This window comes from Gobio gobio, assembly GCF_949357685.1.
Source record: "Gobio gobio genome assembly, chromosome: 22".
In the NCBI taxonomy this organism is placed as follows: Eukaryota; Metazoa; Chordata; class Actinopteri; order Cypriniformes; family Gobionidae; genus Gobio; species Gobio gobio.
Window position 1 is genome coordinate 25,601,328 of NC_137118.1, and position 22,258 is coordinate 25,623,585.

Sequence of the window (22,258 nt, forward strand, 5' to 3'; positions counted from 1 at the left end):
TACAGTAAATTCCGTTTTATGACTAGATTCCGCAATTCCGTATCGTGGAAACCATAGGGCCCTAAATAAAGAACCTGGTGTATGATGTAAACTAGATAAACAATTTGTTAATAAAATTGAACTCTTCCAAACACTACCCATCTCTGCTACTGGTATGTACTGTACATTTTAGAATTACACAATAACCCAAAATGTGACTGTGTATGAAAATCTGATAACTTAAAGGTCCCATGGCATGGCATTTTTCTATTATTTTATAGTGTTTCCTGAGGTGTACTTATATTTTTAGTATGATTTTTACATCATAAAATGTCATAATTTAGAAATAAAAGGCATTTTTTCTATACTGCTGTTTGCCCTGTGGCTGACTGCCCTGTTTCAAGAGAGTCTGCTGTGAGACTTCAGTAAAAACGCCCACTGTTGTGATTGGCTGACATCTTTGCATTTGAAATGAGCGGAGGGGGCGTGGTTTAAAGAGGGCTACGACGCACGAGCTGCTGCCAGAGAGACGGATGGACCTGAGTTCACTTCACATCAGTTCTCTCAGCATGTCTCAGTTCAGGGTGAACTGTTGTAGTTACAGCATATACTTCAGGTTATTAGTCTATTTCTAGTCGGAGGGGCTGTCACTCATGTCAGAAAGTTTGTAACTTTAGTAAATTATGGATCAGCGCTGACTCGAGACGCGAACCGTTTAGAACGATTCAGTCCGATTTGGTGAACTGGTTCGGTTCAATAAAAAGAACCGATTCAAAAGAATGATTCGTTCGCGAACCGGACATCATGGAGACGGAGCGATTGCTAACAAAGTTATTTATAGTAACTACAGAGTTGTGAGAGCGCTGTCTGTCAGCGCGAGTTTATTGTGTTTGTATCTGAGAGTTCTGAATAAACACGAGTCCCAGTCACGCCGAGTCCGTCTTCATCATTATTCTACCAACTTTGTAACACATGCAATGTACCATTACAGCGAGATGAACGAGTTAGTAAGTGTTGATTAAAGCATTATTTCTAGATATGTTCCAATCATATGAAAAGCACCAGTGACGCGCATTGAGTACACAGCGCAAACAAAGACACAACAGCAGTAATCGAATGTAATCCAGTTTATTGTAGGGAAAGCTGGCTAGCCTAGCCGGATACCCTCTGCTTAATCTCGCGCCGCGTTTGGTGCCTCCGCTGTGGGCCAGATGCAGTACTGGGGGTCGGGGATGTTGAAGGCCGAGCTTCGGCGTGTGTGATGTTTATCTCTAAAGATGTGGCTCTGCCGATGTTGAGCAGAAACTCCCGACTGTATGCACATTTAAGAACCGATAGACGCGACGAGGACGTACAAAAACACTGACTCATAAGATAGAAAACACGAAAACACCGTTCTGTCGGGAGAGAGAGAAGCCGCAGTGTGTACACGAATAATAAATAATTAGCTACACATAAGAAATCACTGATCACAGATCAGAAGGAACTGAAAAAAGACTGAGAAACTGCCAGCATTCACTCGTTTACAAACAATGATCTCTCGAGCGTTTGCATGGGCGTGCCAGATTCTCTGGGCGGAGGAAAGGGAGGTAACCGTTCCTGCTTGGACGTCAAACCAGGAGACTTCAGGATTGGCTCGTCTGGCCTGTCATTTTCTCAAAGGCAGAGAAAGACAGCCAGAACTCGGTTTTACACCGATCAACATTTCTATCCACTTGGGGACAATATTCAGGCTAGGGGAACTCATATTAATGTTGAAATACCTCATAAAATGAAAATTTCATGCCATGGGACCTTTAAGGGGATAACTTAATAATTGCTGAGATCAATTTATTCTGAGGCATAGCTCAAGATTTGGCATTAGTGTTTTCAACCGTTGAACTTACCAAGTTCTGTTATAAGTGTCCTTGCTTTAGTAACAAAAGGTCCTACTTCACTCTGGTGCATCTTTGCTCTTTCTTTTAAGTCTGCACCTGTTCAGACAAACAATGCAAATTTGTGTTATTGTAAATCCATTGTTTTTCTAGTGCAAAAAGTAATGGAACTGTAACCACACAGGCATTTTTGTGTGTAGTATAATGCACTTTTGCCTTGTCAAATTTAAAGGGGAGTTGATTAAACTCAATGGAAATTTACTAAAACTTTACATTTATAGACCAAAAAAAAGAAAATAAATGTATTTATTTACTATACCCAATTTACTTTTTTAATAAATAAACATGTTACAAAGCTGCGGTTACATTTCTTCTGATCATGTAAACCATTTTAATTTTGAGTCTAAATTTGTGTGCCCTTTTTTGTGTGTTCAATCATCTTTTTAATATGAAATTGAATTTGCATGTACTTGTGTTTTTGTTGTCCCACATTCCCATCCATATGACCAGTTTTTTCACCACCAATCTGCCCATTTTCTGACTGTGTGTAATAAATAATAATATCATACCAACATCAAATCCTGAAAAGTTATATACAACCGATTAATGACTTCAATGCCTACATACCTGCGCAGAATATTCCAGGCACCATACTGCATAAAATTACAGTACGCACTTTGTTGTTCGTCTTCAATGACTCTACGGCTTCGGACATCTGGCAAAAATTAAATCATAAAGAAATCACAAAAGGGGGGACATTATGTTGGTCAAAGCTCTTATTTGTTATTCAATCAAACTCATCTGTGCTCATTTGGGCACTGTTGCATGGAATCTATCAAGGCCCTTCATAGTTCAAGGAATTGGTACAATTTCAACATAAGCCATATTCGGACGGGAGCAGTTTTTCAGGGGGACATTCGAGAAATTCATGTTTCAGACGTACTTTGCGATTTTAATCCCGTCCGAATCTGCCAAGTATGTGTTTTTATCACACAACCTCAGTAAAAACTCCAGAGCAAATTACCTACTGTTTTTCAGCAAACTCAATAGTTTCAATTCCATCTGAAAGCGAATGTCTGTGATTGCGGAGGTTTTATTATCCTAACGCTTCTCCTTGCGTGTTTTTGTCCTACCTGAGACATCATTTGCAGACTAATCTAAGCCATGCTTTCATTTAGTTTCAAAATGGATGACATTCTATGAAAAAATAACAGCCTAATAAACCTGCTGCTGTCTGTGTTTTTAATGTTAATCAAACAACAAAAGACTAAAATAAATCACTAACTGATATTGACTGAATAACTTTTATAGCTTTAATAAGGATTATTCTATGTTTCATGGCTGGTAAAAAAAATACTTATAGCCAGTCAATTTTCTTAAATTACCGGCCATTGGCAGGTGTGGCAAAAAGGTAGTTTTAGGCCCTGGTTATAAGCCATGAACCAAGCAAATCAGCTATGAGGTGAATCATAACCAAGAGGCAACCTCCCGCAGTTTCTCTTGAAGCCAATACGGAAGTGACTTAAACTGCAATTCATCGACTGGCCACTAAGGACAGGCTCCAGAAGGGAGTAGAATCTCATAGAGCCCCATGTTAAAATGCCCAACTTTAAAGGAGAAAAAAAACATGTTTACAGCCTGTAACAAATTGTGGATTTGGTCTATACGGCTAATTTTGCCCTTCATGACAACTGTGAGGGGGTACATTTTTTTTTATAACTTATGTAGTTTACATTATTATTAAGCCTTAAAGTCCAGCATAATTAAGGGCGTGGCCACTTTGAGTGACAGGTGGATAGCCATTTATCTGCTGTCTGTTAGTCATCGCGTCACCTCAGCTTCACCCACGTCCTGCTTCTTTGCCCATTTTCTATTATCCGGGAGTGACGCGCGATGACGTGCTGCCAAGATGGCAATGACCAGCTCGACCCTACTTTACCCTTCAAAACTGCTCTTCAGAATCCTATGGGTGACGTCACGAACACTACGTCCATATTTTTTTTACAGTCTATGATCATAACACTACAAACTTTGATTTAAAGCAAAAAAAAATCTGACAAAAATATAAAAGGTACAAGACTGCACTAAGGATGTCACAAGTACCTGTACTACGGTACCAAGTCGGTACTGAAATTTTGAAAATGTGACGATACCAGCATTTCTGTAGTACCGATTACAGCTGCTTTCAGTCGCTTCCGTGTTTATCTAAGCACAGGGCTCCAGACTGTAGCCCTATATATATACTAGTGTCTGTGAATATTAAACCGCAAAAGACTATTTAAATATTAATCCTGCATGTTATGTGTCTCTGTGTGAATGAATGGCACAGAAGCACAAAATAAATGTTCGGTTTTACAGAATTTAACAGAAATATATTACTGCTGTACAGTAGATTTAGCTATGTCTCAATGTAATAATAATACTACTAATAACAATTATTATTATTATTGTTGGTTTTTACAACTCTCTGATTGGTGTTATTTTCTGTAAAGTATCATGGGTAATGTAGTTTTTCGCCAGGAATTTCACTATTAAACCAGCATATTTTAAAAAATTCGTTGAAATAATGTGGGGTGCATCTTTAACAGAGGAAATACTATCGATTAAAGACCTTGTGGCTCATAGTAGGTCTGTCTTTTAAGATTTCGAAGTTATTGTTCAAAAATCAATTTCCTAATGGATGAAATTAACGGAGCTTTTACATCCAGAACCCGACTGTTATTCTATTACATTCTAATACATTTTGACAAGTAACATTTTACAAATACTCACCATCATAACAAGATTTTTGCTGATGGCATTTTTAGATGCAGGGCGATTAATCCCCAAAACAACAATCCCTAAAAACACAAGAACAGTTAGACTACAAAAAACAATTTCTTAATAAACTTACAATTTATTTTAAGGTGTCATTGTTACAGAGTAATTATATATTTAAATACTGAGTAAAATGAATTAACATGTACTGACTATAGGGTTAGGTTTTGGGTGAGGGTTAGTTGCATGTAATTATACATGATTTACTATTATTACTATAGTAAGCACATGTAACATATGTAACAAGGACATTGTAAAATAAAGTGTTACCAAAAAATGCAGTAAAATGAACAGCATTATAAAATAAAAAAATCATAAGTGACATGACAACCGAAACTCTCTGAAAATGACAAGACAATCTAAAATAAATAAAAAACAAGTTAAGAACATTTAATTGAAAATATGTTGTGTTGGGGTAAGGTTAATGAGCAGATATTAAATCCTAAACACAGGCATTTGTCAAGGACAAATGATTGACACTTGTACCAGGCACTGAAGCCAATGAAGTATGGGGCAGTGCAGAGAGAGAGAGAGAGAGAGAGAGAGAGAGAGAGAGAGAGAGAGAGAGGCTGCTAGGGATGGGCGATACCCCTTATTTTATTTTCAATACGATACAGATACTTTCAAGGACAGTATCGCCGATATCAATACCGATATGATAATTCTAAACTGAACTTTTAAATTAAAGATAAAGGTAAAGATACCCACTTGACATCATATTTAAAAGGCATTTTAACATTAAATATGCCTTAATTGCAATTTATTAGACTATATTTTTTTGTTTACACATGGTTAAAATATGTTTACTTGTAGTGGTAACCATGGAAAATATACAAATAGTTGAACTACGGTCACTGTAGTAAAAACATGGTTTTCATAAGGGACTGCCAGTGACAGGCTGTTGCACCCATAACATGCAACCTTTTTATTCTGAAAGTGTATAATTTATATTAACATTAGTTACAGAATAAAACAATATCAATATGAACTTTTAACATTGCATTTAAATAAGTGTAATTGCACAATATGTAGGCTACAATTTCAATTTGTTTATTGTGAAATAAAACTTTTTGTCTTCTGATAAACATTGTTCTGGGGTGCGTTTTCTAAAGCATGGTTACTTATGATACTTTTGGGAAACTCGGACTGTTTGAATACAGTGTCTGCATTCTGCAGTGAGCGAACGCTCTCTCTGTGATTGATTGGTTCTGCATTGCAGCATTTGCGTGTGTTCAAATCATGGATCAGATGAGCAGGAAAATAGTTCTATACTACACAATTATTCGATCCTCACATCAGTATCGATACACCCATCCCTAGAGGCTGCGTTGCTTTGAGTGACCGAGGTTAGATGCAACACGTAGCCTACAAGAATCCGATAGCCTACACAACTCTGTGATCAATCACTGTATCTTTTTGTCTACCTGAGTCATCACCGTCCAGGTAACTAATGATAAGGTCCTCTCCAGACATAAAGCTACACTGTGTAACTTTTTTTAGTTTGTTCTTAGCTAAAAACACTTAGTTCTTTCAAAAATATATGTGCTCATTAATGCATATTTACTTCTTTCAAGTAATAAAGTATTCTCGTAAGTTTATAATATGCCATTGAAAATACATACGGTAATGGGTTCGAATGCAGGTCGCCATGTTGCCCCTCCATCTTGAAAGTACATCAGCCAAAGAGGGACATACCCGTGAATTCAAGCTTCGCCTTTCACGTTTTAACACTCGATGGCACCGTGCCGAATGTGGACGAGGTCGAACGGAAGCCATATTTATCTTGGACTAAATCGGCCACCGTAGGAGTTAAAGGGTTAGTTCACCCAAAAATGAAAATTCTGTCATTAATTACTCACCCTCATGTCGTTCGACACCCGTAAGACCTCCGTTCATATTCGGATTGTTGAAAGCTGATGACTGAGAAAGGCTTCAGATAGACCTCCATTGGCATTCTGTACATTTACACTCCCAAGACCGATAAAAGGCACTTAAAACGTCGTTACAAAGTCCATCTCACCACAGTGACTCTACAATAATTTTACGATGCGACGACAATAGTTTTTGTGCGCAAAAAAAAATCAAAATAACACCTTTATCCAACTTGTTCTTGTCTTCCGTGTGTGCCTCCACGACGCATGCGCGAGAATATGACGCAGATCCGGCGTTCGGACACATGACCCAGAAGCGATTTGTTCACAAGCAGAGGAAGACGCGCGTATCTAAGCTGTTGAATTCTACATTGATTGTGCTTTAGGTCTCGGCGTAGTGCTCAAAATCGGACTTAAGTGTGCATTTCATGGATTCCCGAACCCCGGCGCTACGTCATTTTCTCGCGCATGCGTCGTGGAGGCACACACGGAAGACAAGAACAAGTTGGATAAAGGTGTTATTTTGATTTTTTTTTGCGCACAAAAACTATTGTCGTCGCATCGTAAAATTATTGTAGAGTCACTGTGGTGAGATGGACTTTGTAACAACGTTTTAAGTGCCTTTTATGGGTCTTGTGAGTGTAAATGTACTGAATGCCAATGGAGGCCTATCTGAAGCCTTTCTCAGCCATCAGCTTTCAACAAAAATATCTTCATTTGTGTTCCGAATATGAACGGAGGTCTTAAAGGTCCCATTCCGCATGATCCCATTGTTCAAACTTTAGTTAGTGTGTAATGTTGCTGTTAGAGCATAAATAATACCTGTAAAATTATAAAGCTCAAAGTTCAATGCCAAGCGAGATATTTTATTTAACAGAAGTTCCCTTTCAAAGCCTACAGCGAACGGCTGGCTTGGACTACATCCTGGTACTTCCTTCTTTAATTACGTCAGTAGAGCAGTAGAACAGACTAACCTCCGCCCACAAAGAAACGCGAAAAAGGGGGCGCGGTCTTGTTGCTGTCCCACGTGGAGAAGCGGACGTGTCGCGTGGAGAAAAGGAACTGTTGCGTTGAGTGTGTTTATCGCCATGTCGTCGAGACGCTGTTATTTTCATCCAGGAGTCAAATCACCTTTGTTTGGCTTTCCCAGGGACGCTGTAGAGATTATTGAACGCATACATCTCTCCGTTAAGAGGCGTGACCTTTCCAACGTGCGCTAAGCTGCTGTCGAATCATAACACAGGAACTGCTGGCACGTGCGCTAAGCTGCGGTCGAATTACAACACGGTAAGCGCTTGCACAATCAGAACTCGTTACGTATTTCTGAAGGAGGGACTTCATAGAAAGAGGAAATCACCAGCCGTTTTTAGGACAGCGGAAACAGCGGTACACAGATAAGTACATTGTGTGAAAAATACTGTGTTTTTTTACACGCGAAACATGAACACATGTTATATTGCACACTGTAAACACAATCAAAGCTTCAAAAAAACACGAAGAACGGGACCTTTAAGGGTGTCGAACGACATGGGGGTGAGTAATTAATGACAGAATTTTCATTTTTGGGTGAACTAACCCTTTAAGACGAAATCGGAATTGAGAGGAAGAGAAACTAATATTCACTGGATGGTCATATACCTTTTAACCACTAGATGGGGGAAAATATCACACAGTGTAGCTTTAAAGTGGGAGCTGTGCAGTCAGACACCACTCTTGATATAGCGAGTGGATCGTGACATTTCTAAGACTACCCTGAAGAAGGGGCAGTCTACCCTTCCGTCGCAGATAATCCGTGTCTATTTTTGAATGAGAACGATAGAGACGGCAGACCAGCGGCGGCATAATGGTAGGAACACATACCTGACGGTGACGGCATATGTGAGAAATGTATAAAAACACGTCTGAACTAGGCTAGGTTATTCGTATTGTACGCATTAAATAATCTTTTTAAATAAACAAAATTATTGGTAAAAAAACCCACCTCCTTAGTATCGATATTTTTATTTGGCTATCGTAACTTTTCGATATGAGCATATCCTAAATAAGTATTAATCAATTAATTACCTTTTATTAATATTACTCATATTAACATATGGGGCCCTATTTTAACGATCTGAAACGCAAGTGTCAACGCGCGAAGCGCAAGTAACTTTGTGGGCGGGTCTCGGCGCTGTTGCTATTTTCCTTGCGGGATAAATGGCTCTTGCGCCCGGCGCAAATCTAAAATGGGTTGGTCTGAAGTAGCTTCATTATTCTGGTTTGGGCGTAACGTGAATAAACCAATCCGAGCGTCATCCAACATTCCCTTTAAAAGCAGGTGCGCAAGTTCCATTATGGATTGCTATTATTATGGCGTATTTACCAGGCGCACGCCAGGAGCGGTTCACAGCCGAGGAGACTGATGTTCTTGTAAGAGCAGTGAAAGACAGAGAAGTGAAGTTGTAATGGTTTACATTATGGTAAAGGTGATTTCACAGTCTTTTTTTTTTCAGTCTTTCAGTTTTTTCAGTTTTTCAGTCGATTTTTTTTCCTGGTTCTTGACGGACAAACCAATTTGTCAGATGTCCTTATACATATATGTCTTGCCACTATTGGGCAAACAGGTCTTATCCTTAATTATTACAATTAGCCTGAATCATTTGTAAGCTAGATTTATGCCTATTTTTTCACATCTTCGTGGCACACCACAATGATTTCCGTCATCTCATGTGTTAATATTTTTTTAGTGTAACAATTTATGATTTGCAAAAATAACTGTTGCTTCTGTGTAGATTACATGAGCAAAGTGTATGCGCGTTGTGCACGCTATACATTATGGTCAAGCATGCGCCCTTAAAATAGCATAATGAACAACGCGCAACGCGCCACTGACTTTAGACTAGGTTTTTTCTGGTCAGTGGCGCAATTGTTTAATGGAACAGCAAAATAGCACCAGGGATTGTTTGCGCCGGAACACGCCTCCTTTTTTGCGCTGAACCGCCCAGGTAGCGCAAGTTCATTCACTAGTTTAGCGACGTGCTTCTGTGGAGGGAAAAGCGCGCTTTGCGCGGGTGCAAAATAGGAATGACACATGCGTCGGTGTACAAAGTCAATTGCGCTGGGTGCAAGATAGGGCCCATAGTCTGAATATTATTCTTAACATTTTTTCATGAGGCTATTATTCTGACAACCAAAAACTTCTAGTGATTCAATTAGTAATGATGATGAATTTAAGATATTATAGACCACTTCCCGCAACACACAAAGCAATGTCAATCTATCATTGCCATTCATACTGTTTTCCTAAAAGTGAGCAAGCAGAGTACAAACAGTGGCTTCAAGTAATGACAATTAAAAACAGAAAAATGCTGAGCGAACAAGAAATAAAAAAACATTGGAAAAGATACAAGAAAACAGACAAATACAAAGTACAAAGTTGTACTGTAAATGTTAATGGTTTCTGTAAAAGTTTAAACAATTTCTCTGAAATGAGCCATTGTGTTTATCTTAAATCCCAAAATTAATATTTTTGAGGGACATGGAAAAGTCTTCCATAAATCTCCATGTAATTTTTATGTTCCAAAAGAAAATAAGTGCTTGTTTGGGACATCATAAAGATCCCTATCCCTTCAACCCTTTGGTACTGTTATGTTCAACAGAGCTGAGGTTCTGGCAAAACCATTTATGGTCCTTGTATTTATTTATTTGTTTTTTTCTGTACAATAACGTGCATTTGGGAAGGTGGACGAAACTTGATTGAAACTTGTTGATCTGATTTGTTACAATTAAAAAACATACGCCAACAACACAGGAGAATATATAATATATTTCTAAATATATTATGATTTTAATAGCCTACACAACTATGTGATCTGTATCTTGTTGTCTACCTGAGTCATCACCGTCCAGGTATCTAACGATAAGGTCATCTCCAGACTTTACGTCGGAGCTGTACAGTCGGACACCTCCGTTGAAAGAGTGACGCGCACAATGAACCCTCGGGGTTAGAAACGTATGCAAAACGCTGTCCGATCTGCACACGCCGTTGATAATGCTTGTTTGACATCGTAAAGGCTGCAACAGCACTCTGCACCTCACTAAAGCCGCCATGCTGCAGCTTTCCTTGACTTTCAACTCTGAACTGCGAGTGACGTATTTCTGTGGTCACGTGACTGCTGTCTCTGGGGCGCCGGGATTTCTCTGAAGAAAAAAAAGCTGGATTTGCCCAGACCGTCATGCACTTCAGCAGCACACAGTTTTTTAGTTATAATGTATAGCCTATATAATTTAAATAATACATTTATAAAGACCTGTACACCATTTGTCATTGCCTTTTTACATGTGTTCATTTAGCAGACGCTTTTTAGCATTTGATCAAATTAATTCGGGTTCCTGAACCACCACCACAAACATAAACATTCCTGATGATTACTGAAAATGGTCTGAGCCCATTAGCCCATACTCTTACCTGATTATAAAATGTATTTTATCAAAGTTATATCATACGCTGAAAACATTTAGGTTACGCTTTATGAAGCCTGTATTGGTAATGTATTCTTAGTGCATGCATAATGCCTTATAAGTTATAATAACCCCTTAGAATATGTTATATCTTCTCGTAACTTCTCGGCTACTTTTGAGCGTATGATGATTTATTACACAACAAACACTGTTATATCCTCCTAAGTTATGATGGATAGTTATATTGACATTAAGATCTGCATATTATAGTTAGGTGGTCGTTCATTTTTTCAATGTTTCCTGTGAGGCTAATGCTATTTTCAGTGTGAGCTAGTTTTAAGTTCACTGGTAGCTTAAACAATGCAATATAGTTGTCTTGATATTACAACACTGCAAATGTGTCATAATCCATTCATATTATGGATGTTTAAAAGAAGACTTATGTGACATTACTTAAAGCAGTCAAAGACCACTTATAAATAAATATTATGACCAATTTGTAAAGCCTTTTGGATGTTTATGTAACTTGACAGTAATTAAAAAGATGTAAGATATTGTGTAGAGAGTGTCAAGATATGAACCTTATAATACATCATAATTATAGGAACTAGAATACATTATAACTTATGTGGATATAACAGTGTGTTCATTGTATTATATATAATGATACTTATAAATGTTATAACCACAAATAGACTAAATATTCAATAGTAAATGTGCTTTAAAAGCTGCAATGACAAAATACTTTCCTGGGTGAGAGAGAAAGGGGGAAGAGACAAGTATTTCAGTGCTTGCATTTATTGTAAACAAAAGAGAACATACAATGTACAATACATTTAGAGAAGTTAACATTAACAGTAGCCCAATTTTTGGCTTTTGGGCTACAAATGGAGTCATCAAGAAGACACGCCAAACTACAACAGTAAGTGCACAAAACACCATTCTTCTCAATGAAGTGCAGCCTTTTGACACCATAACAACCGCACAGTGCAGTAGCGAACACAGTGGAAAACAGGCGTTGTGCAAATAGAGAGAACTCCGTATCAGAAACATCCTTTTCAAAACGAGTCGATTTCAGTAGTGCTTTTTGTGAACTCAATTACGGACCCCTGCTGCTTTGTAATCAGTCTTTTCAAGGTGGCCACTTCTGCCGACAGATCGGCAATGCCCTGTTTCAAGTATAAATTCTCAGATTCGGAGTTGGCATACGAGTCGTTGCTAAGGTCGACAATGAGTTTGTTAGGCATAGGTCTTTGTGAGTCTGGACTTTGCCGGTGTTTGAAGCCAGTTGAGGCCTCCTGGTGATCACTGTGCCACTCCTTCGGCTGGTGACTCCAGTCCTGAACATTGGTCACCTGGAAGGACATGGGGCTAAGAGATGACTGAATATACTCGGGTGTAGCGTACTGACTCATTTGGTAGCATCTACTTGCAGACATGTCAATGGGAAAGGAGGCCTTGTCAGATGATTCATAGTCGGGATCAATAGCCTCCACTTTGATCTGGAGGGCCCGGGCTTTGATCCTCAACTTGTGGGGCAAAGCTGAGGCACTGGCATCCGGCACTCTGAGGGTCGAAACAATCACACTCTGTGAATCAGCCCTGGGTGGAACTGGACCCTTTGGGACCTGCTGTTCGTCCTCTCCATCTGAGGACTTGCTTACGGCCCCGTCATCGCCATCAGATGTTCGTGGCGAATTGCTAGAGGATCTGGTGATTTGCAAGAACGGAGATGGCTGGGACAAGCTCCCGGGGAAAGGGCTACTAAGGTAGTTCCTGTACAGTTCATATGGACTGGCCCTGTCTTTGGCATATCTGCCGGTTTCCAGGGGTTCTTGTTTGATGCTATCAGGGGTTCTGGAAATATTTATAAGTGGGCTCCTTTGGGTCACCGTGCTTGAGTCGGATCTATCAGACAAGGCGCTGTGAGGTGAGTGCTTGATGACCGATATGCAGCTGCTGGTCAAACGCGCTGGTTCCATTTCATTTGGGTAAGAACCCTTGCTGACACTGTCTGGGATAAAGTCCTGGTAGAGTGCAGCAGTGGCGCTGGAAATGTTCTGCACCTCCTGAGCATAAGCTGCTGAACTCACTAGGCCAAACCTGAGTTTAAGGGACAGAAGCTCGGATTTCAGCGATGCGTTCTCTTCCCCGAGGGCCATGAGCTTGTTCTCCAGAACCATATCGTTGAGTCTGCGCTTTTCTCTTGAGCGCTTGGCTGCTTCGTTGTTCTTGCGCCTTCTCTCCCAATACAGGTTGTCTTTCTTCTCATCTGGTATGAACTCGCGTTTTCTGCGACAGGTGGTGGACTTGGTCTTAAAGGGCAATGTGGACAACTTGTGGTTGATCAGGTCCTGGTCTGTCCCTTGCAAAGCCACTGCCAGCACCAAGGCATCCTCTCCACCATAGGGCCCAGTGCATGAGGGCTCCTTCTTAATGGCTTGCATATTACAAAATGTTGTCAACAAGACTGCATAAGCTCATTAGTTGACTTCGGTTTTAAGTAAACATCTCATCGTAGACCAAGTACCACAGAAGTCATGCGTGTCCTCTTTGTGAAGTCAGTTCCAGGGAACTTTTTTAATGGATCTGGGGAGATAAAAACAGACACATCATCATCTAAGATGGTCAGGATCATTTCAAGCATTTCATCAGGAATCCCACCTCCCTGCCCCACCCCCTCACAAAAGTTTCTCCAGACTTATTTTTGATACTGCTATGGATATAAGGCCCTGTTTACACCTGGTATTAAGATGCGTTTTGGTCTATCGGATAACAACTATACGAGGGAGACTTATACCCGTTTACACCTCTTTTGTCCACTTTCAACCACTTCTGTCCTGATTTCTTCGAGGGGAGGGTCTACGGGTAAATGAATGGGCTTTTTCAGATCTTCCGATCTAATGGACAAAATAAGCGTGCGCAATTTACATATGAACGCACAGAGACAACAGAAAAACATACAGAGAGTATCAGCTTTCGTTTCTGCCCTGACAGCCGCAAGAACATGCCAAACGCTGTGAACGCGTGTTAGGAATGGGGAGAGTGCTTGGTGTGTTTTTTTGTCTTCAAACCAAACTTAGGTCTCCAGCCAACAAAGTTTAAATCCCGTCTGGCTAGTGCGTTACCCATAATGTTCAGGCATTAGGTCAGTAGGTGGAGAGTAGGCATCTTTTGTGGATGCTTGAACGCATTCGAGCACACTACGAAAGCAATCCGGTCTAATGCGTTTTCCACTACCTCTGGAAGTGATCGAAAGTGGACAAGCTCAAAATGTTTTAGACCCCGTTTACACCTGTATAAACATCGTCCACTTGTGATCTGATCGACCAGGACGCATCTTAATACCAGGTGTCTTTACCTGCAATACAGTTTGATTCACTAGCAGCATGCGCAATAAAGAGCTGCTCGTCGAGGGAAAACATTTGCAAGTTTTGTTCCCTTGTAGGTAAATATCTACCTCATCAAGCACTCTTTTTGTTTTCTGTTTTATGAAGAATCCCATTATGGTGTGAGCAATCGTTGCAAATGTGAGTGAACTGTCTGAACGAATCTCGAATCTCTTTCAGATGATTTGCAAACCCGTTTACCTGATTAGATCAAAAGAGTGATTTGTTTGCGGTCTGGTATCGCTAGTTCTGATCATAAACAGAAAACAGACAGGACATGATTGCTGAAATATTATTATAAGGAAAATATTTTTTAGTGACGCCCCTTTACATGACAACACAATTATAGAGTATGGGATACAATTATATTTTTATTAATTTAATTAGTTTTTATTCTTCCTGTTTAAAGTAGGGCTGTCAAACGATTAATCACGATTAATTACATCCAAAATAAATGAGAAATTTTTGCATATACATATATATATATATATATATATACATATATATATATATATATATATATATATATATATATATATATATATATATATATATATATATATATATATATATATAATTTATAGTAGGCTTATATATAAATATAAACATTTTATATGTAAATATAAAAAAATTCTTAAATATATACATGCATGCGTGTGTGTTTTCAAATATACATAATAATTATACAGAGTACACGCACATATATTATTATATACTTTTGGATACGATTAATCATGATTAATCGTTTGACAGTTTTAATCATTTTACTGTGTTTTTGTCTTTTGTATCCGTCTAAAATGTGTATGAATTATTTAAGTTTTTGTTTTCTTAGTAGGCTAAATCAACTTTTTTCCAATGAAATAAAAATTAGAAACGAAGCCGTTAATTATATTTTACATGTATTTATTAATTTCATTCGGCTTTTTATTGTTTTAGTTATAGTTAATAGCCCTGGACCAAATTTGATTTATTTGAAACATGAGAAAAGTAAGAATGTGCACATTTTAAAAAGAAGGACGGGGGAAAAAAAGTGTTACATGTTGTTATTACGCGGGGCGAAACGTGCTTATTAAAATGTAATTTACAAATGACGCCCGATTATGTCACCATTTTTGAGTAGGGTCGTGCTCAAAGTAATGCAACTCAAGCTTTCAAACGCAAAGCGCTTGTATAATGTGGCCGTGATTGAATTAAAATACGGAAACCCTTTCGAAGAAGTGCGTTCATATAGAGGCCGATATGCGTTGCAAGAGACAAATTTGAAGAGCAGATCTGACAATGACCTTTAACGGGCAGATCAAACAGCTGGAATTACATCATCTATAGCGGGCTGTGGTCATAAACTGTAAAGTTTTCCGTAGTAACTAGTAGTGCGGTGGATCACAACACTAAGCGAGTGTAAACACAGCCAGGCTTAACTCAGGCTCCATATAGGCGCAGACTAGAGCGCAGGGAACAAAGGAATGCGCGCAGCAGCATCACACGTGGCTGATCAGAGACTTATTAATTAATACACGGGCGCTAGAAAAATGCGACCGAAACATCTCTCAACTCCACAAAACAACGAAAAGGCTTGTATTCTTGTACTATAATGGTCACAAATTGTTTTCTCAAAAGTCAAACCGAGAATAGCCTACAGTGTGAGTGTTTGAGTGAGTGTTATGGATGTCTCCATGGAATAATAAAGAGATGAGCTATAACAAAGTTAGCTTAAATCGGGTTTAAAATGGTAGGCTACCTCCAAGGCAGAGGCGAACACACACACCATACCCTTGATGTGTTGTTATTTGACAGGCCTTTAATGCATTCACCCCATCCCGACAACACACTCAGGACAGTCGAATCTGTGCGCGTGAAACATTAACCAGATACATTCGAGATATAGATTTATCTGAAGAATTATCAGTTGTCGCTGAGCATTAGATAACAGCTCGATTGTGATGTCGTGCCGTTGCGGTGTTTTTTGTGTCAGAAGTGTCCCAGCTTCCGTTATTGTGCAAGGACTGATCAGTCACTATTACACAATGAACGCAAACAGCGTTCGTTTAAGCTACAGAACGGAGCGAAATTTAATTTACGTACGTTTACTATTAAAGCGGTTTTAATTTCAGAATGAATGAACTATTAAATCCACTGTATTAAATTAACTTGCACAATGTGTACATTTCTAATGTGCTGACCTGCGAGCTTGATACACCCAGATGAATACTGTCACTTAGCCAACCATCCCGTCTCTCAACCCCTCAAATATACTAGTAATGTGCGGGACAAATGTGTGTGTAACCATGATGTTGAACACGCCTGCATTGAGCGAAAAACAAGTATAGCGCAAATATTGAAAATAGACCACGTTGAAAGTTGCTTTACTGTATTCCTCTGTTGCAGCCCATAAGCACCGGCTACCGGTTGAAACCCCTAATGTACCCATTCATATAAGCCCCACAGAAGAAAGCAGTTACCTCTAATAAGCAAGCGTCCAATTAGACGGAGGTCCGGGATAAATAATGAAGGCCTGTATGCAAACATTCAAAGCGAGAAGTGTTTCAGCAGCAGTCATACAAATCCCATCTGGAAATGATACTTGTGTTTCTCCTGTGCGTTTTCCTGCCGGAGTGACTGCTGCCTCATGGATCTGTGTTAGTAGGTCACTACTGAAGTGTATTGGCAGCGTCCGTTGACTGGCACCTCTCGCGACCAATCAAAATACAGCATCTTCCGATTTCAGCCAATAAAGCGCTCCACATTAATAGTGGTCTAGCGCACATATGCAATAATGTCTCCATAAGAATGAACCTTGATACTTAACATAGTGGGGAGTCTAAAGTTGAAGAACGCATTTAAAGAAACCCTTTTCTTATATGAAATGCTTACAATGAATCTTGTACAATGAAACTATAACAGGCAACGCGATTTAGAATACCTAGAAATTAATCTCGTGCCAAACATTACTAAATAAGCATTACATTTAAACCATGACTATACTGCGTTACTATTAGCCTAATATTTGTTTTAATTATCATAATTATTGCTGTATACAGAAGTAGAACTAGTATTATAATTGTAAATCTTATATATAAAAATGCTTATTCTAATTATGATCTAAATACTTCGAATTTGGCTGACATTTATGCAGTCGTAAGCGAAATATCCGCACCTCTTTTGTTTGAAAGAAATTAAGCCACCTAGTGGTATTTAAAGAAAAGGAAAAGTTTGCAATCGAATGGATATCGTTTAAACAGACTTGCATAAATGGTGTTATGCATAATCGTGCTATTACATAATCGTTTAAATGACATGTTCACAGAGTTCAACCATTTCGTATTTCTCATCACAAAACGCAGTATGCCTTTTCCCAACAAATAAAACTAGTTTGATGTATTTATTATGGCATTGCCGATCTATATAATGTATGGTTGTCTAATGGTCGATATGATATAACAGGTGTGGATGTGTGATGTAACCTAAAACTAAAGGAGTTGCACAACGTGGCGCCCAAGATGACCTACATTAAATAAGAAGTGTGCGACTGCGCCATCCAGTGGACAAGCAATTTGTTGAAGTGCACATCAAGAAAGAGTTTCCTATTAAAAAATATACATACCGACCTATACCAAGAAGCAAATGGACTGACTTTACGCTCATTAGAATTTTTACAAATATATTTAATACATTTTTTGTACATTGCAAAAGTTTTGATGTTAAAAGAAAAATGGTAACAGTTTATTTTACAGTGTCCTTGTTACGCATGTTACATGTATTTACCATAGTAATAACAGTAAATTATGCATCAACCTAACCCTATAGTAAGTACATGTTGTTAATTAATATTACTCAGTACTTAAATATATAATTACATTGTAACAATGACACCTTAAAATAAAGTGTTTTTTAGCAATGGTCAAAGCATAACACACACACCAAAGCACCCACTTGTGCATAAACAACACCTTTTATTTTAAGAGGTATTATGACTAAAGATTCACAGTGCAAGGTGAGTGATCTTCTCTTGATTTAAAAGTGACCAATTATACAAAAGCAATAATTAAAAAAAATGACAGTCTTTTTATATAACAGTCAGGAACACATTTGTAATGAGGAAAATGTAGCATGAACGTTTCCATTAAGGTGAAAAGCACGTGGTCGCGAAACTTGCGTTACCAACTTTGTAGCGCAGTTTGTGTGGAAGCAGAACTGACGGATTGGTCGCTAGTTTTTGGCAAGTTCGTTCAACTGCACGTGTTTGCGTTGCACATTCACGCGCGGCTCCGAGAGGTGCAGCCTGTCGCGCGCAATTCTGTGCCATTGCAGAAGACGAGCTTTTAGGATTGTAACAGCGTTGCGTGCGCGACAGGTTGACCGATGCACTTCTGTGGTCTGGCAGCCCAATCATGGAGTCATTTCCATTCGCAAAACTTCTGTTCCTCGTGTAAGCCCCGTTGACGCACGCATTTGTCCCGTTACTGTACCTGCCCATTGGATAATAACCATCCAATAAACTGATGCGCGGCGATTTCGTGCTATTATAGGCAGCGTTCAAATCGAAAGCCGAACTTAAATGATTTGTTTGAGGACATATTGATCCGCAACAAGCAGACAATTGGCAAAGCGGCAACACAGTTGTAGGAACGGGTAAACCGCGCGGATAACCATCATTTGGCAGTCCAACGGGGTACCCGAAGGCAGCGTCCACTGGGTTATTTTGACCAGTGCTGTGAAGATGAACGGCAGAGAGCGCAGCCTTTAATTTGTCGTTTTCCCGTTGAAGCTCGACGGCACGAGTCTCCAAAAGATGTTCCTCCATCCTCTTGCGCTGGCGAGACCTCTTCGCAGCTTCGTTATTACGATTCCGTTTGAGCCAGTAATTAGTGTCTTTCTGCTCGTCCGGCGTGAATTCTCTTTTCCGTCGCGTTCCGCTGTTTGCACGGAGGCTTGGCGCCGCGTGAAGTTGGTAGGCATTCCGTGCATTGCTGATGCAAGTCAGTTCATCGTGCGTGGAGCAACAACCTGTTGACATCTCGTCATGCAAGTGTAAATGATTTGCAGATTGTGTGCCAAAAAGTGGAGAATATATCAGTTATTATTTTGGGCCCGCCTTTCTTGGGAAGTGGCATGAGATAAAAACACCTACTTTACAGTCATTGGTTAACATGAACCTGCACACAACTCTCACTTAGTTACTTTCGCGAAGTTCATGAGCCTTATAAAATAAATGAATGTGCTATTTTAATTACAATATCAAAGCAATGGTTTTGAGAAAACCCCACGAGTAATTTCATATTATGGATTACTTTATTGGATTCTCCACGTGCCTGGATGAACAAAATATATGGTTAATGTTTGTTAATAACATCTGGGTAGAAAGAAAGTTGCGGGTCGGTATGACTTCAAAGTAATACTACTGGTTAAGCAAAACCTGCGACAAAGAATATTACAAATCTTCAAGAAAATCAATGGCATAAATTACAAATCTTTACAACAGGAATTCAATGTTTTATAAAAGCAACTTCTAAAAAAGGACAAATGGTTTGTCTTTGCACATACACGTCTTATATAGTCCAATCCACGATGAGGTTTTCATCATGCACACCAATGCCCTCAAGCAAATCCATTTTCTCCTGTGGAGCTTTAAGGCTCAATTAATGAAGTAAAATACTCAAAGTCTTGTTCTCGACGACACTACCAACTATGACGTGGTTACATTAATGAATGCTACCCACAAACATCCTGAAATGGTGTTTCGAGTTGCACAGTAACCGTAAGAACATGCATTCTTCTGAATAGCTTTGCAACAATTCGACTAAAACACCCAAACCAACAAGATCCATTGTTGTGTCATGTCTGCTACCGAACCCGAAGCAGAAGGGCTGAAAGCTGGATTCTTCTTCATAGACTACGAAAACTGCAGCTCATTGGTGAAGCTGAAATCTCTTATAAAAATATCCCCAACAGCATGATGTGTCCGTCCATCAGTGGCTGCTGATAAAACTAAAAACCCATAAATAACACCATGTCCATGTGTCACTTACTGGTTCCCTTCACTTTTTAAAACCTGTACAACTGATAAAAAAAAAGAAGAAAAATGACATTGCAGAGAATTACTCTTCTCATCTAATAAAAAAAGATTGTCTATGCTTCTGAATTGATGCCATTCATCTCTGTCTGCGGGCTGTCATTGTCCCCCAGGAGCTCTGTCTCTGGAACAGATAGGTCCTCGTGCAGACCATTTTGAGATGCCCCATCAGCGAAATCCTCCTCTGTTGCCTTCAGGTCTTCATTCATAAGGGCGGCCTTCTCCGTGCCAGATCCATTGGAGGGCGCTGTGGTCACATAGCCGGTGCTGGTGGAGCCGCTGCCGCTGTGGTGCGATCCAGCCTTGGCGACCATCTGCGGGTGCAGCTGCTGTGGAGGCATCTGCATGGGGATCTGCATGGGGTAGAAGTTCTGCAGGTACGGATAGGCCGGCATTGGCTGGTAGCCGTTGACTGGGATGTAGAGTTGGGGAGGCACCATTGGGCGCATCTGGCCCTTCATGGATACAAACTGAGGCTGAGGAAAAGGGGAAGACTTTTTGGGACTAACATAGCGGGCGTTGCTGATGTTACTGACAGGGCTTGTGCTGAGGGAGCTGGTTTGAGTGGTGTTGCTCGCCCCTGAGGTCTGCACCGAGCTGTTGTAGTTGGACAAGCTCTCCCAGGTGCGCAACCGTGCATGAATGTCTTTGAAACGGGGCCTTCGCGCGGGGAACTCATTCCAGCACTCTAACATCAGTGTGTAAATCCAGGCTGGACAGTCATCTGGGCAGGAAAGTACTTGTCTATTGCGTACCATCTCAATCACGTCCTGGTTCGAATAGCCGCAGTACGGCTGAAGGCCATAGCTGAATATCTCCCACAGCACCACGCCGTAGGCCCAGATGTCTGAATCGGTGGAGAGCTTGCCGTACAGTATGGCTTCCGGGGACATCCAGCGGATTGGGAAGGGATTGGCGCCCATTAGCTTGTAGTAGTCGGCAGAGTAGACCTCTCTGAACAGCCCAAGGTCCAGGATCTTAACATTGAGCTTATCGCAAACCAGGATGTTACGAGCAGCCAGATCCTTGTGTACCACGTGGTGGCTGGAAAGGTACTCCATTCCGGCGGCTATTTGTGTGACGATATGTAGGAAGTCGGCCTGCTCCAGGGTGGATTTGACTGTCTTGTCGTCATCAGAGCTGCCAACGTCGGAGTGAGGGGATCGCATGACTAGGAACTCGTGGAGATCACCTTGCCCTGAATAGCTGAAGATCATGCTCATGGGCTGTTCTTTAGTTATCACACCCAACAGGCAAACAATATTGGGGTGCTGCAGGCGGGACCGAAGCATCGCCTCGTGGCGGAACTCTTCCCGTAGAGGTCCCTCGTCCTTGTCTTTGACCGTCTTTATAGCCACCACCTGGGTCTGTTCACCTGGAGCTGTACCATAGAGGTGCCCTTTGTAGACCTTTCCAAAGCGGTCCTCTCCAAGCTCTTCCATGAATCGAACCGCAGAAAGGTTGAGTTCTCTGAGCTTTGCCTAGAAATAGAAGAAAATAAGCCATTATTTAGCCAGTTACACATCTGATGTAATGTCAAAATTGATTGGCAAATGAAATCAATCTTCAAAGCATTCAGGTCTGTTTTGACACAGAAGAGATACAGAATTCTCGGTATGGGTTTTAATACAGGAACCAAACTTGAGCCATGACTATCAAAATACACAACAATAATTTAAAAAAATATATTTTTTAAATCGGTTTTTTTTTTTATTCTAAGACATAACCACTTAAAAAGGTACACTTTTTTCCTTTACATCCATGAGTTTTTGTAAAATATTTAGCCCCTTTCCCATATCTCACACACACTTTTGGAAC

At 40.0% G+C, this 22,258-nt stretch overlaps 3 protein-coding genes across 3 annotated transcripts in view; all 3 read right to left on the reverse strand.

Moving 5' to 3' along the window:
- The window catches only part of auh (AU RNA binding protein/enoyl-CoA hydratase), a 49,930-nt gene extending 39,267 nt beyond the window's left edge, over positions 1-10,663 (reverse strand). The window contains exons 1-4 of the mRNA XM_079805297.1: positions 10,411-10,663; positions 4,626-4,693; positions 2,481-2,568; positions 1,866-1,952 (exon numbers count right to left, since the gene is read on the reverse strand). Coding sequence (XP_079661423.1) covers positions 1,866-1,952; positions 2,481-2,568; positions 4,626-4,693; positions 10,411-10,630 — 463 coding nt within the window. The 5' untranslated portion in view covers positions 10,631-10,663. The remainder of the gene's footprint in view (positions 1-1,865; positions 1,953-2,480; positions 2,569-4,625; positions 4,694-10,410) is intronic.
- A 1,103-nt stretch (positions 10,664-11,766) lies between these two features.
- nfil3 (nuclear factor, interleukin 3 regulated) lies at positions 11,767-17,023 on the reverse strand. Its single transcript, XM_079804194.1, has 2 exons — positions 16,830-17,023; positions 11,767-13,570 (listed from the first exon to the last, which is right to left on the reverse strand). The coding sequence occupies exon 2, from the start codon at positions 13,426-13,428 to the stop codon at positions 12,040-12,042; it is 1,389 nt and encodes a 462-aa protein (XP_079660320.1). The 5' UTR covers positions 13,429-13,570; positions 16,830-17,023; the 3' UTR covers positions 11,767-12,039.
- Positions 17,024-18,019: 996 nt separating this feature from the next.
- Positions 18,020-22,258, reverse strand: part of ror2 (receptor tyrosine kinase-like orphan receptor 2) — a 114,221-nt gene continuing 109,982 nt past the window's right edge. The window contains exon 9 of the mRNA XM_079804648.1: positions 18,020-21,921. Coding sequence (XP_079660774.1) covers positions 20,497-21,921 — 1,425 coding nt within the window. The 3' untranslated portion in view covers positions 18,020-20,496. The remainder of the gene's footprint in view (positions 21,922-22,258) is intronic.

Excerpts from the sequence above, each read along its gene's own strand:
- nfil3 (XM_079804194.1), bottom strand. The coding sequence starts at position 13,428 with ATGCAAGCCATTAAGAAGGAGCCCTCATGCACTGGGCCCTATGGTGGA.